General features: G+C 50.1%; 5 protein-coding genes across 5 annotated transcripts; 3 read left to right on the top strand and 2 right to left on the bottom strand.

The window, feature by feature from the left end:
* Positions 1-325: 325 nt before the first annotated feature.
* On the bottom strand, positions 326-2305 carry TGAM01_v209217 (serine/threonine kinase 16; the record flags this gene model as incomplete). Its single annotated transcript, XM_018809501.1, has 6 exons — positions 326-676; positions 751-898; positions 961-1697; positions 1756-1883; positions 1949-2028; positions 2106-2305. 6 exons carry the CDS (start codon positions 2303-2305, stop codon positions 326-328), a joined length of 1644 nt encoding a protein of 547 aa, XP_018657285.1.
* Positions 2306-4353: 2048 nt separating this feature from the next.
* Positions 4354-5853, top strand: TGAM01_v209218 (hypothetical protein; the record flags this gene model as incomplete). Its single annotated transcript, XM_018809500.1, has 4 exons — positions 4354-4521; positions 4605-4932; positions 4989-5162; positions 5222-5853. 4 exons carry the CDS (start codon positions 4354-4356, stop codon positions 5851-5853), a joined length of 1302 nt encoding a protein of 433 aa, XP_018657284.1.
* Positions 5854-8221: 2368 nt separating this feature from the next.
* Positions 8222-10069, top strand: TGAM01_v209219 (hypothetical protein; the record flags this gene model as incomplete). Its single annotated transcript, XM_018809498.1, has 2 exons — positions 8222-8957; positions 9024-10069. The coding sequence occupies 2 exons, from the start codon at positions 8222-8224 to the stop codon at positions 10067-10069; spliced, it is 1782 nt and encodes a 593-aa protein (XP_018657282.1).
* A 1860-nt stretch (positions 10070-11929) lies between these two features.
* Positions 11930-12898, top strand: TGAM01_v209220 (hypothetical protein; the record flags this gene model as incomplete). Its single annotated transcript, XM_018809497.1, has 2 exons — positions 11930-12187; positions 12245-12898. 2 exons carry the CDS (start codon positions 11930-11932, stop codon positions 12896-12898), a joined length of 912 nt encoding a protein of 303 aa, XP_018657281.1.
* A 288-nt stretch (positions 12899-13186) lies between these two features.
* TGAM01_v209221 (6-O-methylguanine DNA methyltransferase) lies at positions 13187-13785 on the bottom strand (the record flags this gene model as incomplete). The annotated part of the gene is made up of 3 exons (XM_018809496.1): positions 13187-13328; positions 13434-13557; positions 13671-13785. 3 exons carry the CDS (start codon positions 13783-13785, stop codon positions 13187-13189), a joined length of 381 nt encoding a protein of 126 aa, XP_018657280.1.
* Between the last annotated feature and the right edge of the window lie 1428 nt (positions 13786-15213).

Raw genomic sequence — 15213 nt, forward strand, 5'->3', positions numbered from 1 at the left:
TTGCATATCCTCGACATCCAAGAGTGAATTTTCTGGTCCTCTCGCACCGTCCGCAAGGATGGCGGCAGAAGCCTCGTGCATCTGCTGTATAGAGAGTTGTTTCTTCTCTTGATGATCTCGACCCTGTCGGCGGTCTTGCCTTCGGGCGCGCTGGCAGGGTGGATGTCGATGGACGTCTGACAGGCTTTTTCTTTTCATTGCACTTTCGAGGCTTGCCTTGGTTGCGAAGAAGAGTTTACGAGAGTTGCGAGACACTACGATACACCAGTCACTGTAACCTTTGAATCCTTGCAAATGTGCCCAGTGCATTCACAGCTGCTTGTCCCTATTCCTGCCTAAGCTTCACTTCTTTCCAATAGCTCTCTCGCTTCAGACCTCGAAGCCTTTTACCATAAAAGATCATGGGCAAAAAGATTGCGCAGATGGCCAATGCAACAAACGCGACGCTGATGAAGCAGTTTTGCAGCCCCAAGCCGTCCAACCACGGTGTGATGCCGTAACCAATGGCAAAGCTCATCGTGTTGCGAATAATAATGCATGATGCTAGGCCGTCTCCCGATATTTCTCGATACGAATCAACGAGGTATGCGATTGATAGTGTGATTCCGGCTGTGTTGCAAGCTGCGAGAAAACACATTGCGACAATGAGTCCAAACCAGTGGACGTGATGGGCAGCCTTTGCGAAGTCAGCATTCGTACAAGACCTCAAAGCAATATGAAGGCTTGAGAATCAGGCTGTCGACAACTTACACCCACGCCCCAGAGGATCTGGCAGGCCGGCACCAAGATCGTGGTCAATGCGAACAGCCAAAGACGCTGCTCCGGTTCGAATATTCCACGATTGCGTCGCGCCAGCTTGATGACGAACCAGTCCGAGATGATTCCGCTGTATGCAGATCTTTGAAGCAAACATTAGTCTCCTTGAATAGGTAGATAAAGACAGTCGCAAGATAAGCTTACCCAATAATGACGCCCACTATGCAGGCAAGATAGCTCAAGCCGACGATGCTAGGCTGAAAGTTGTACGGGGCACCACCAAGTACGATGGACGAAGTCGCATTCAGAATATTGAACCAGATGAGGTACGTGCCGTATGAAAAGCCAGAATAGAAGACGACTGGCCAGGCGATCAACCGGAGAATCTGCCATGCTCGTTTGTGCATCGTGAATGGCCGCGACTTGTCAAGCAGCGAAAGCTTCTGCCAATAAGTTTTCTCGACACCCTGGAGGACGATATTTCCGCTGCTACCACCATCATTATTGGCCCAGGAAGAAGTCGCCTCTTCGTCCTTGTTACTGGCCGCCGCAGCAGCCGATGGCGACGTCTTTTCACCCACGCCCTCTTGGGAGTCTTCCGCATAGATGACTCCTACCGTTTGGCGCTCGTAGTTTGTCTCTTCCAGAAAGAAGAAGAGAAAGATGAAACAAGCGGCGTCGAAAATTGCCATAAAGTAAAATGGCCATTTAAAGCCCATGCTGTCACTGATGAAGCCGCAGATGACAGGCGCAAAATAGTTGGACGTGGCCAAAATCCACGCATACCATCCCATGTACGTTCCTCGCTCGTGGGCAAAATAGATGTCTGTGATGGACGTTTCGGGTAGAGCTTCGATTGGTGCGGAAACAAAGCCTGTGACGATGTTTCGAGCGATCCATTGGCCTTGGCCTTTGGCATAGGGGCTCCAGACGGAGACGGCCTGCGAATGTCAGATCTCACTGGGAGGATGGGAGTGTACAAAAGAATCTACCACTTACTATACAACCAAGCATAGAGAGTAGATATGTCAACCGTTTTCCGTACTGTAAAGCAAAGGGCTGCCAGAAAAGCAGGCCCCAGCCACATAGCAAGAACATGTAACCCGTTCCTTCATTGAGGTCGCTCACTGCACACGAGTTTGTATGTTAGAGGAGGTTTTATGCTTCGTTCATAGATTACTCTGGTACGGACCGCTGACTTCTAAAGCTGTTGATAGAGGCACAAGAAGTGAATACACGACAGATAATGTCATGCCATTAAACAGCGTGAAGCTAAGGCGGCGCGATTGCGAGGTCAGCTTCCGAATTGACAATTCAGTAGGTGGACTTGAGAAAGGTTAAAGACGCACGCTATCAGGCAAATGAGATGCTTGCGTTTTCGCCATGTCGACCAATTGAGAGGGTCGTTTATATCATTCGACGGTGTTGGAATAAGGATGATGTTGTCTTTGCTCTGGGAATGCAGAGCGTCGGCGGTGTGCTCCACGTCAACGAGCAGAACCGTGCCGGGGATCTGAGATTCGTCAATGTCCACTTCTGGACTCTGCATGGTAACGGTGTTGATGCTATTCTCTGAGCGAAGCTCTGTAAAAGGTAGAAGATAGCATAAAGAAAATCAGCACGACTGGCGATTTTTGCCTTTTATACAACATGCATGGAAGTTGACCGATAGCGGACTGCCGCAGGAAGCCGAGGGTCTTTATATCGACAAGTTACGCCTCCCTATCTACAAGATACGGGTTGGGAATTGGATCAGCGTTACATCGACGTCACAAGACCGAAACCGCGTGCTAACGAGGCAGTGATTTTGCTAGCAGAGGGTTAGTTACATGGGGATTGCGAACCGGGGTGACGATCTGTAGGAGCGAGACCTGGGGTAACTCGGGGTGTAGCCAGGAACTCCGATAAGCTCCACATCGAATTGGCTGTAGGGTACATTCAGCATTTTGAGCTGTCTTGATTCTCCCTGCAGTAGCAATTTGGAGGATATTGATCTGTTGTTGGCCCTAACTAAAGCACCGAAACGCATGAGACAGGAGCACGAGCAACTGTGCAGCCGTTGCTCCTCAAGCTGAGGACCATGGCCCCAATTCTCTAGGTCGCCGGAGAATGTGGTACAGTCGGCTAAATGATCATGCACTTGTGATAGCCATACTAATCAATGCCTTCTAGAATGACAAAGGCGGGTGATAGCTTAAGATGATTACAGCACAGTCTGAGTTATGGCTTGAGGACGCATTGAATAGGGACAGAGGCCATTTAGGGTAACTGCAGGCATTGCTGAAGGGCTATTCAGACTTTATCGGGAAGGGAATCATTCGAAACTGCGCTAAACTCGACCAAAGGCGCGCCTAAAACAGATTCCACCAGCCACTATGACATTCATGGCAACCAGAGCTTTATGTACTCCGCCAAAAGATGCCTCAAGCGAAGCCTGTTCACTATTGAGCATTACTCGGTTTCTTGAATGTTAGCTTTGTTCGCTTCACCATGCTAGATCTAGTAATTCAGCGACTTCAGAGCTAACTAAAGCGCTCGAAGGCTCGGAGATGGTCCAGATAGCGGATTCAACTTCCCCGCAAACTCCAGGCAGCGGATTTCTCTTGCGATTTCTTCATGCCGTTTAACCGCAGCTACGCAGAATCGAGTGGTTCCGCTATTACCATTATGGCAGTTTTCAGTATAAACAGGATCAGCAGCACCACACGAGGTAGTCTATTCTAGGCTGTAAGTTAGAGAGGTGGAGGGGTCCAACATCGGCATTTTACACCGAGTCAGCGTGAGCGGCTGTTTTCGTGCCTGGCTTTTATTGCTTGCACTGGGTTATCTTTTGCATGGAAGATAAAGGCAGGATTCAGATAGGAAGTAAATCGATGAGGAGAGGAGATGGTGTGGATATTTCAAAATCCATTATCTGTGACGTTCATTCTCTTTACCCACATCTTATCTGTACATACATACATACATACGTCTAATTGATAGCTGACAGACTGATCGTCGGAGCAGGTTGTTATCTTCAATGGAACCTTGTTATCCTACCTGTAGCACTAGTCCAGCTGCCATACAACATGCGTTGGGACTCTTTCAATTGTCCGATGAGCTGAGATAACGGCTAATCAAGTAACCTTACCCATGCCTTGCGAGCGGCCCCTGATAAATAATCTCGACACCTTCATTCGCAATGTGCCTGAGGTCAAGGGTAGGCTCGGGGCCTAAATCCTTTTTGTTCATGCCAGCAGTTTAGCTCAAGTTCCCCACTCTTCACTGCAACCAGACCTGTTTCCTTCAATAAGTTCTGCTACCTCGCAGATCTAATGTCTTCAGTTCTTTTGTGCATGTTTGTGTTTTTGTACTTGTCGTGTAAACAGCAAGATGGCTGAGACAAAGCCGGCAGTGTCCGGTACTGCTCGGCAAGCTCCGGCGCTACTGCGGGGATCTGGAGAAGGCGGGGGCAATTGGAGATGCTTATCGTTGGGTCGGAATTGGGAGAGACGAAGCTTAATGATTGCCAGGTTGACATTTGCTTCTTCATATGAATTCATACAATTACAATTGTTTCAAGTGCTGCACATATTCTAGACATACAAAAGACACAAGATGGCGACTGATCTCGCTTCTGATATCGAATATCTTAAGAGCCTCCAGGCTGTCCGAGAGCGCTCGCGAATCGTCCTTGACCGGGCCCAAAAGGGGAGCCTCAACAACTTTATTTACGATGAGAGTCGCATGAAGGAGACGGCCGAGTTTGTGGCCGGCGTGATATCCGTATGTGCTTCTCTATATAACCACTTTCTTCAGACAGCTTCTTGCGTCATATTACGGTCGAATACTAATTCACGTACTTGCAGCGAGACTTTGGCCCCGACCGATATGCAGAGATTCCTCCCCATGGAAGGTGGGAGCATTTCAGCATCGGAGGCGTCCCGCGTCTGGAAAATCTTGTACAAGAATGGCAAGATGGCGAAGTGGAGGATGTAGAAATCACTCGACGCCTCATTGATCTATTCTTCGTGTCGGTCCTGCTCGACGCTGGAGCGGGAGACACCTGGTCGTTTCGCGAGCCTGGAAGTGACAAGTCGTATGGCCGCAGCGAGGGCATCGCCGTTGCTTCGCTGTACATGTTTAACGACGGAGCTTTTAATTCATCTCCGGACGGAAACAAGTCTGCTGTAGATGGTAAGGATTCCTTCTTCCTCTGAGAGGATTTTCGTCGGTGGGCTAACTATGCATAGGACGTGCTCTCAGCCAGCTCACAGAAGACGCATTCATTCGCCACTTTCAAGTTGGGCCCCAGAATCCCATCGTGGGCTCTGCATCCAGAATTGAACTATTGAACAACTTTGGAAAATCTCTTCTTGCTATCCCAGACGTCTTTGGCGAAACCGGTAGGCCTGGGTTGCTTGTTGGTAAGTAAAGACGGCACTTCTTCTATTTCTTCTGAAACATCACTCATCTGTCATCATAGACTTCCTCCTCAAAGATGGCAAAGACAAAGACCTCAACTACGAAACACTGTGGGGCATCCTTCAGCGCCTTCTACTCCCTGCGTGGCCATCAAACCGCCCCAAGATCAATGGCCAGCCCATTGGAGACGCATGGCCGCTCCAACTTCTACAGGACGCGGCCGGCGAAAACAAGAATCCAACAATTGGATTCCATCCATTCCACAAACTGACACAGTGGCTGGGATACTCTCTCACCGTGCCCTTTATGAAAGTACTGAAGCTCAAGTGGATCAACATCGAGACAGGCACAGGCCTGCCAGAGTACCGCAACGGAGGGCTATTCGTCGACATGGGCGTCCTCAAACTGAAGCCCGAAGTCCTCAGCCAAGGCGTCAAGGCTTCGGGGCAAGCTTTGCCGCTGTTCGCGTCTACCGGAGACGTGATTGTGGAATGGCGAGGCTTGACGGTGGCTCTCTTGGATGAGCTGCACAAGCTTGTCAACGGCATATTGGCGCCGCAAGGAGTTTCTCTGTCGCTGCCGCAGCTGCTGGAGGCTGGGTCTTGGAAGAGCGGCAGAGAGCTGGCGGCCAAGTACCGGCCAGAGACGAGATCCAGCCCGATACTGATTGATGGAGATGGGACTCTTTTCTAGAAGGCTATTTCATGGAAAGGCGGATATAAAGTATATTGGTTTAATGGATTACTGAGATGATTTTGGCTATCACCTGCATACCTTTAACGATGTCTGGCGACGCATCTGATGCGGATAGCTGCGCAGACGGCCACCCTGATTATATGTACATTTAAAATGTAGCTTGGCTACGATAGATTGAAAGTCCCTTCATTGTTGGGTGCACTCACACTTGTTGCTGTTGGCAGTACCCGACCCCATCTCATAAACAAACCAGGATTAACCAATGGAAAGATGTGGATGCGAGGCGCCTATAGACGCTTGCGCTTGAATGGATACTCCAAACAAAACGAAGAGAGCAATAGCTGACTACCTTAGGTATCTTTCATCCCTCTCTACAATCTACTTTTTTGGTCCCAGCAAGGCAGCGAACAGGCACATCTCCACTCAGCTTCCATATCTGCTCACGTTCAGCACGCCTTCATACGAAATATGCCTCACGCGGAATGGCTCATAATCGTTCAGCACAGATACCCAACAAGACGAATCTGACGCGGACAAGCAAACGCATGCCACCCTGGCGGGGCTCCATCAGAGTGCATTACAGGCCGCTTACACTGTCACACTGGGTAGCAGTCGCAACAGCAATCCTTCGCCCGTGAGACGAATCCGTCCATATTGGGCGCACAATATCTGCTGTAAAATATAAAGTCGGTGGTGCCCAGTTGACGTGACACGAATCCTTGGCCAGGCTTCTTCATATCCCCAACAGCGACAGCGACCGCAAAGATGAGCGGCGAAGACCTCAGCCTCCCGCGCATCCTGTGCCTCCACGGCGCCAGCGTCAACGCCCAGGTCTTCCGCATCCAGTGCCGGGCCATCATCGCCAGCCTCAAGGACACGTTCCGGTTCGTCTTTGCCGACGCCCCTGCCGAAGCGCCCGCGGACGAGGCCGTCGTCGCCGTCTTTGGCGAGTTTGCGCCCTTTTACCGGTGGCTGCGCTGGAAGCCCGAGCACCAGGAGATGGATGCTGCCGCTGCGTCGACGGCGATTGTGAAGCAGCTCAAGAAGGCCATGGACGAGGACCGCGGCACCGGCGAGTGGGTGGGCCTGCTGGCCTTTTCACAGGGCGGCATCATCGCCGCCAACCTGCTGTGGTCGCAGGAGCACCTCGACGAGGCCCAGAGGCCGCTGCCGGGAGTCAACTTCCGCTTCGCCGTGCTCATCGCGACGCCTGGCCCCGTCGTCTTCCTCGACGAAAGCGGCAAGCTGCCCAAGCCACCTCACATGCCGTATGCCAATGAGCGCATGGATCTCTTCCCAGACTGGCCCGAAGAGGGCGCCACCGAGGGGGAGCATCTGATCACGACGCCGATTCTGCACGTGCATGGGCTGCAGGACGGGAATCTCGTCAACCATCGACGGCTGTTCAAGCTGTACAGCAAAAGGGGCACGGCCAAGCTGATAGAGTGGGACGGAGGTCACAGATTGCCGATCAAGACGAATGATGTGGAGCGGATGGTGAGCGGGATCAGGGCAGTTGCTGAGAGTGTCGGCATTGAGGCGTATGATGATGATGTGTGGTGCTAGACGTTGGATGTTCATGTTTAGACAACGACCGGCGCATGGAAATAGAATGGGAAGAAAAAGGAATCTATTCAACTTGAATAAAATTATGAAAAGTCTATCATTACTCTCTTTGTTTGATGCCTAATTGAGATGCGTTGCACGTTATTCTAACACTTACATCAAGTGCGCTATAATACAGTATCAGTTATTGTATGCCAGATCTCGAAGTGACAAGCCACAGATCCTTGAACCAAGTGCTGAGGGTACAACATCTATCTTCCCTACTGGTCTTCAAAATTCGATGAACACACTCATGGGGTATATGCCGTGAATCCATTGTGGCCAATTGGGCAGGCGTCTGTTCTTATCTACGTGTATCCATCTCACTTACATGCATCATGCATCATGCAGCCGGCTTGCCCCAGTCATCACCCACATGTACAATCGCAAAAGTTAGGCTTTTTCTTACCCGTGTAAATATGTACGCCTTGCGATTCTATCGATCAACACAAGATCAGCATCGTACGAGCAAGATTTACCAGCTAAACAGCCTGTTATTCGCCCTATTAGCGCGATGGATTCAAGCATTGGGCTTAGTCACCAGATAGAGCTCCAGACGCTAAGCATGATGTCAACGATGCCCCGCTGAAGCTGATCGCGACGCTGCTGAGGCCTCCCCGCAGTAGACATGATCTTGATACAACAGCATTGTCTAACATACCAGTTCATAAGATCAACTATCTACAGCAAGAGATAGTTCAATACAGCCATTTCGACAATCGCGAACCAGGACCAAACCAACATCCAGTAACAGCACATAATGTCTAGTTTCGAGAAGCAGAACCAAGCTCCAGGCGAGCAGTATTTCCCGCCTCCTCCTCCTGGTCCTCCTCCTCAGCAACAACAGCAACAGCCATATCCAACGTTTGCTCCTCCTCCTCAACCACACCAAGAGCAGCAACAGCAACAGCAACAGCAACAGACGCACCCAAGTTTCCCTCCACCGCCACAACAGTCCGAGCCGCAATCGCAGCAACCTCCTCACGATCCCCTCCAACAGCATCAGCAGGCTGGACAGCAGCAGTTTCCGCCGCCGCCACCTCAGCAGCACCAACAGAACCAAGACTTCTCACAGCAACACAACCAGCAGCAGCAAAACCAAACATACAACCCCCAGACCTACCAGCCTCAGACGCAACAACAACAGACCTCTGCGTATTCCATCCCCGCCTACAATCCTGCGAATCCCGTCTTTGCGCCGCCGCCTTCGAATGCCCTCAACGAACCCGCCAGTCCCTCGGGATACCAGCCTTCCGCAGAAGGACACCAGCAGCAACAACAACACCAACAGCACAGCCCGTCTCCAGACCCTCTCGCATACGGCGATGACCACGGACAGCACAAGAGCGGCTGGAGCGAGCGCCTCTCTGCGCTGGGCATGAAGGCCGCTGCGCCCATCAACAGCATCGCGCACAAGCTGGGCAGCCAGAGCTTCCTCCCCGAGACGCTGGACAAGGAGTGCGAAAAGGCTGCGACGATATTAAAGGCCTTCTGCAGTAAGCCGCATATATACTGCTTGTTCCCAATCTAACAATAGAATATCACGAGCTCACCATGCGCAGAAAAAGGAGTTTATGCCGACCCTGCTGGGACGTCGCTGCCCACCTCGACCGACCCCAACGCCGCCGAATCGACCGACAGAGTCATCGATCCGACCAAAGAAAAGCCCAAGAACCGCGTCATCGTCACGATCCCTCCCAAGGTCATCTCCAAGGCAGTCGGCCTGGCCATCTTCACCACGCTCCGGGCCGGCTTCCAAGTCTCTGGTGCCACCGGCTCCGGTATCCTCATTGCGCGGCTCCCAGACGGATCCTGGAGTCCTCCTTCGGGCATCCAGCTGCACTCTGTCGGCGGCGGCTTCCAGATCGGCCTCGACATCTACGACTGCGTCTGTGTGATCAACAACAGGGAGGCCCTTGCGGCCTTTACAAACACGCGTGTCAGCCTCGGCAGCGATCTGGCCGTGGTGGCTGGGCCGTATGGAGCGGGTGCGGCCGTTGAGTTTGGCACGTCGCTGGATCCGAGAGGAGGCAGCAGCAGAGGCAACAGCCGTCCTTCATCGTCTCATGGACAAGACTCACAGCAGGCACAGCAGCAGCAGCAGCAGTCACAGCAAAACCTGCAACCCGAGTCGACAGACAAAAAGAGCCACAGACGCAGTCTCAGCGCCAGCGCCGCCAAGCCCGTCTTTTCGTACGTCAAATCACGAGGCTTCTACGCCGGCATCCGCATCGACGGCACCGTAGTCGCCGAGCGCAAAGACGCAAACGCCGCCTTTTACGGCCAGAGTGTCACGGTGGACCAAATTCTAAAGGGCCAAGTCCCGTCACAGGGCCCTCCAGGAATGTGGCCTGCCGGAGCTCACACACTATTTGGCGTCCTAAAGGGGGCCGAGGCTGGTGTCTTGCAGGCATCATCCCACGAGAATGAGCAGCGTCCCACAACTCCAGGGCACCACCAACAGCAGCCGCCAGCTTCGCCAAGCCACTTTCAGCAGGGTCAAAGCCAAGGGCAAAATCACGAGCAGTCATACCCGGCTGTCGCCATTCCTCCTTCGTACGCTGAGAGTGGACCTCGTCCATACGATGGCGACATCAAATACGCTTGAAGATGTTGAGATGACTAAGGAAGAGGGAGAAGAACGCTTCGACGTATGTATCATAGATGAAGTAACGATAACTTGCAGCTTTGAACGAATATATGAATTACATTATCCATCTCATCTCTCTGTATGACGGTTTGATTGATTGTCCACTCCTCCATCTTTTAGTAAAAAACAAGAGGCATCGCGCCACGGCGCCCTGTGAGGCTTCCTTTGCCGTCCCATACAGAGTTGTCATTGGCCCTCTTAACAAGTTCTACTTTTGTGGTTTCCCCCTCTTTCCTGCACTTGTTGGCTGGCTACACAATATGTGAAAAGATGCGAGAAACTCTAATTGTCCCGTGTCCATTTAAGAATTTGCCCTTTACATCATCTTCAAGAATGGCTGCCACGGACTCCAACTGGCTTTTCTGCAATTCCCATTAGCCACGCAAAGGGTCCCGTCTGGTTTAGCCAATCCCACACGACAAGTCACATCGTCTAGGAGCTGCGTGTAGGGTCCTGGTAGGCTTTTGACAGAATGTCTCAGCCGCATGCGTGCAAAGACCCGCAGCTCAGCCCGCCAGGGATGTTGATATTAAAAGATTGTCTCTTACGCCACCTCCCATCACTCTAATCATTGAAAAACACCATCAGTCTGCCACTCTAACCTGTATGTGATGTGCGGTGGTGTATTATTTTCCCACTCCCATGCCACTCCCACAAGAACTCCATCAAGGGTCTCGCCATGGAACCGCTTAGCAACCCCAACCCGCAGGTGATCGTCAGGACTAAAGGCAGCTACTAGACCGGGAAGCTCGAGTGCTCCCGTAGGCGGTGATCAACACGAACCGGAATTCTCGGCTGGGGCGTGGCTGCGCCAAGGAGCAAAAAACTCAAAAAGTCGAACACGGCATCTCCCAGCTTCAAGGGCTTGCCCGCGCCAAGATAAGGTTTTTTGGGAACAATCAAGCTGAACTGCCGCTAATTTATAATTTATGCAATTGATATTGGCAGAGAAGCGGGTGGCGTTTTGTCTTGTGGAGGAGCTAAACTGGGGTCAAGGTTTCGCTCTATATGATAATTCGACATCCTCTGAGTATCGTTTGGTGTAAGCTGTAGTTTGTAACGCGGATACCTGCAAAGAGGCCCGATTCATGTGTGACGGGTATCTCTGTTGAGATGAATCGAAATCACCCCCGTCTGACAACATAGTAAATTGATTTACATTGTATGAACTGTTTATCCCACGCCGCTGGTACAGCCACGAATTGTGACATGTGCTATAATCAAGACGACCATGTCAGCTCAAGCTTCGGCACTTCGCTTCTTCCCAAGTAGACGAATCAGGTATTTAAGCCAATATTTGCAAATCCTCTGAGCCGAAAGTGAACACAACAGCCAACTTGATTTCTCGTAGATCCAATCACCAACGGCGATCTCCATCTAGACGCCACAGCTTTTGGCCATCTCAGTCAATCATAAGCCACCCTTCTCTTGATTTATCCCCATATGGAGCTCCTAACGAGATCTCCGTGTGTTTAGATGCTGAAACCAATCACAACAAAGTTTGAGCTATCAAAGTTTTCCGTCAATCGGATAGGACTTTGCCGAGAAGAGGAATGCGGAGTGCAGATGGTAACCATGGTCGATATTCATGTGAGCAGGAGCGAAGCGAGAGATGGCCACAGAATCACATCTGGCAAGCTTCTTGGCACAGATAGCCCAGGGAGTCTGTATACATAAAATAGCAAGGCCAAATCGGTTCATCTCCCTCGTTCTTCTCTTTCACCTCTTCAGTTGTCCCTCTTCTTAAAGCCCTACATCCCAATATCCTCCTCAATACCATCCAAGCTATCTTTAGGCGTAATATAAACCTATCCAAATATGCATCGACCCGCCATCTCCCGTGAAAGGTTCCGCAACGAATTCGTCGTCGTCTTCGGCGAGTTCTGCGGAACCTTTATGTTTCTCCTCACAGCTTACATCGGCACTCAGGCCGCCATCGACAACAACTCGCCAGGAAACCCCGACGCACCTCTCTTCCCCTTTTCGTTGATGTATATTGCTGCTTCTTTTGGAACTGCCTTGGCCGTCAACGTCTGGGTGTTTTATCGAGTGACAGGCGGACTGTTTAATCCTGCTGTAAGTCTCTCACCAATGTCTCTCTTTAGTATGATCAACGACTGACTCCTGGCATAGGTTACTCTGGGGCTTGTTCTCGTCCGCGCGATAACGCCGCTCCGTGGCCTCCTCATCTTCCCAACCCAGATTGTCGCGGGCATCGCCGCCGCCGCAGTCACCGACGCCCTGCTCCCAGGCCCTCTCCTCGTCGCCAACAAGCTCTCGTCCGGCACGAGCATCTCCCGCGGCCTCTTCATCGAAATGTTCCTCACGGCACAGCTTGTCATCACGGTCTACTTCCTCGCCGTGGAGAAGCACCGCGCCACCTTTCTGGCGCCCCTGGGCATCGGCCTCGCCGTCTTCATCGCCCACATTTGCGGCACAAACTTCACCGGCACCGGCATCAACCCAGCGCGATCCTTTGGCCCTTGCGTCGTCACCAGCTTCACGGGCTACCAGTGGATCTACTGGGCCGGGCCGTTCATGGGCGCCCTGCTCGCCTTTGCAGTCTACTCCATTCTCAAATGGATGGAGTACCACAACGCCAACCCGGGCCAAGACGACGATAGCAACGTCAAGAAGAGCGCGGCAGGCTTTCGTCTTACCTCGAATGACCGACAGTTTAGCAGTAGCACGAATGGGTCAAAGCCTCAGACGCCGGGTGAGCATAACCCGCGAGACAGCGGGATTGGCCACAGCACTTCGATTCCACAGGGATTCCAAGCTGTATAATGAAAGTTTGGAAAAGGTGTGCTGGGAAATTGTAATCTTGAAAGGCAGAGGGTGTATGCCACTCTCAACAGAGGGATGAGTAATGTACCTAAAATGAAGAGCAGATGGTGGTTGTATTCTAGCAGAAACTCGGCGTGGTTGAGATAAAAGCCTGGTTTGTATTCTTATGCCATGTCAACTATGTATACTTATGTAGTCTATAAGAGGAAAATTCGTTAGTCGCGCCCTCTCTCATCAGTGCAGTCAAAGAGCCACTTACCAACCTAGCCACAATCGTGGTCATCAAGCTCACTCTTCTTCCTCTAATTCTTCAGGAAACCATCCGTATACCTCCAAATCAATAGTAAACTCTCCCGTAGCGGTCCGTGTCACTTCAATTCCCTCTTTCCGCAGCGCAGCAGCTTGATTCGTAGCGCCTGAAGGTTGTGATCTATAATTCACGGGCATTAGTCCACATAGGCATACACACGCAAATTACAACCATTCACATAAAGCACGTATTGAGATGAAAAAAAAAGGATAAAAGACTACTTACCTTGGCGATACCGCCCCTTTAGAGTTAATCACCCTCTGCCATGGCACATTCGAACTGTTAAACATGGCATCCTCATCATGCGGCAGATGCTTCATACAAACGCCAACCTGTCTCGGCCTCTGGGCTGTTTCTTCAATGTTAGTCTCAATCAATCATCATTCCATCAAAAGCCCATCTTCATATTTTATGAAAATCATTCATATTGGACGAGTAGAGAAGTTTCATTCATAAACATACGCGTGCCAACCAAATAAGCAAGATGCGCATAAGTAGTCACCTTGCCATAAGGAATCTGCTGAGCAGCCGAGTAAACAGCGTGAAAAAACGCCTGTGCTTCATCCGATCGCGCCATTATTTTGCAGATCAACAAAGGAGAGAGAATTTGCGCAGCTCAAAACAACAAGAACAAAAGTCGAAGCTTTATAAAAAAGAAAGATGAAGAACAAAAGGAAAATTGCTACATGTACGTGAATGTCTAATCGAGGAAAGGGGACTTGGAGAAGGGAGGCATTGATTTTTTTGGTGGGCCTCGGAGCTTTTTGATAGGCGCTGATTCAGTCAAGCTTTAGCATGACGGTTGCTGAATTCGCAGAAAACTGCCATAAGCGTACTTAGGGACATGTACAGTAAGCAAGAGACAGACAGCTAACACTACCTTGAGTCTTTGCCACTACATGTACTGTTACGCAAAGCTACAGTCTCTATGGCTCTAACTGCAGCCTCCAATAGCTTTACAAGCCAAAAGCATATATATATACACATGTAAATGCTACTAGCAAGTCACAACGCTCTGCTATCACAGAGAACATTTATCCAATTCCTATCAAGTTTCAGTTCAACAGACACGCTTGTCTATTATGACATATACATGATATCTGCTCCCACCCCCAAAAAGGATAATTGATTAGGAATCTCGCCTACCCATTTGTCTCTCCCTCTATCGCACAAGCTGCATTATAAATCCACCCAACAAAACACCGTCAATCAGCGTAAGCAAGAGAGGATATTCAGAACAAGCCCGAATGCCTAGAGATAATAAATATTTCAATAATAGGTAGTAAGATATGAAACACGGCCACGCCGCAGTGCATATTCACATTCAGCACCTTCAAAAAAAATAAAACCAAAAAAAGCCATTTACAAAAAAGTACAAGTAATCTACAAAGTGCCATGTCCATCACATCAACTCCAAGGCCTTTCATAACATGGCTCTTCTGGTCCATGCAATCTCTCCTTGTTTCTTTTTCTACAATTCCTCCAACATCGTCAAGGTCCGCCTCGCACACACGATCCCTCCGCATCATCAGACTAAAAGATAATACCAACTGCCTACCCACTGCAATATACAGTCAAACAACCAGAAGGAAGAAAAAAAAAAAAAGGTAAACTAAACATAAAATATATGGGTAAAATAAACAACGTGCATCATGACATACACCAATCATCTAGCCTTGAGCAGATAATGTAGTATTTTTTGCTCGCCTCTAGGGAGAAAAAAGAAAATAGTTCATTTCGAGGACGAAAAATAAAGTGAATCAGGGTTATGAACTCCCGGCTGTGCTGAATAAAACCAAACCAAGAAGAGAAAGAAGAAGAAGAAGAAAAAGTAGAAAGCCAACACCAAGATATAAGTAGTAATAATATGTCTGCTCTCCAAACCAGAAACACCATCAGAACAATCATCAAGAACTCATAGAAGGATAATTATAACAAGTTAAGCAGAGCGAGTTTTCGTCATAGCCAAGGAGTAAAGAGAAGACATCCATCTGAATCGCCGCAG

The sequence above is a fragment of the Trichoderma gamsii genome (assembly GCF_001481775.2).
Source record: "Trichoderma gamsii strain T6085 chromosome Unknown Scaffold_43.2, whole genome shotgun sequence".
Lineage (NCBI taxonomy): Eukaryota > Fungi > Ascomycota > Sordariomycetes > Hypocreales > Hypocreaceae > Trichoderma > Trichoderma gamsii.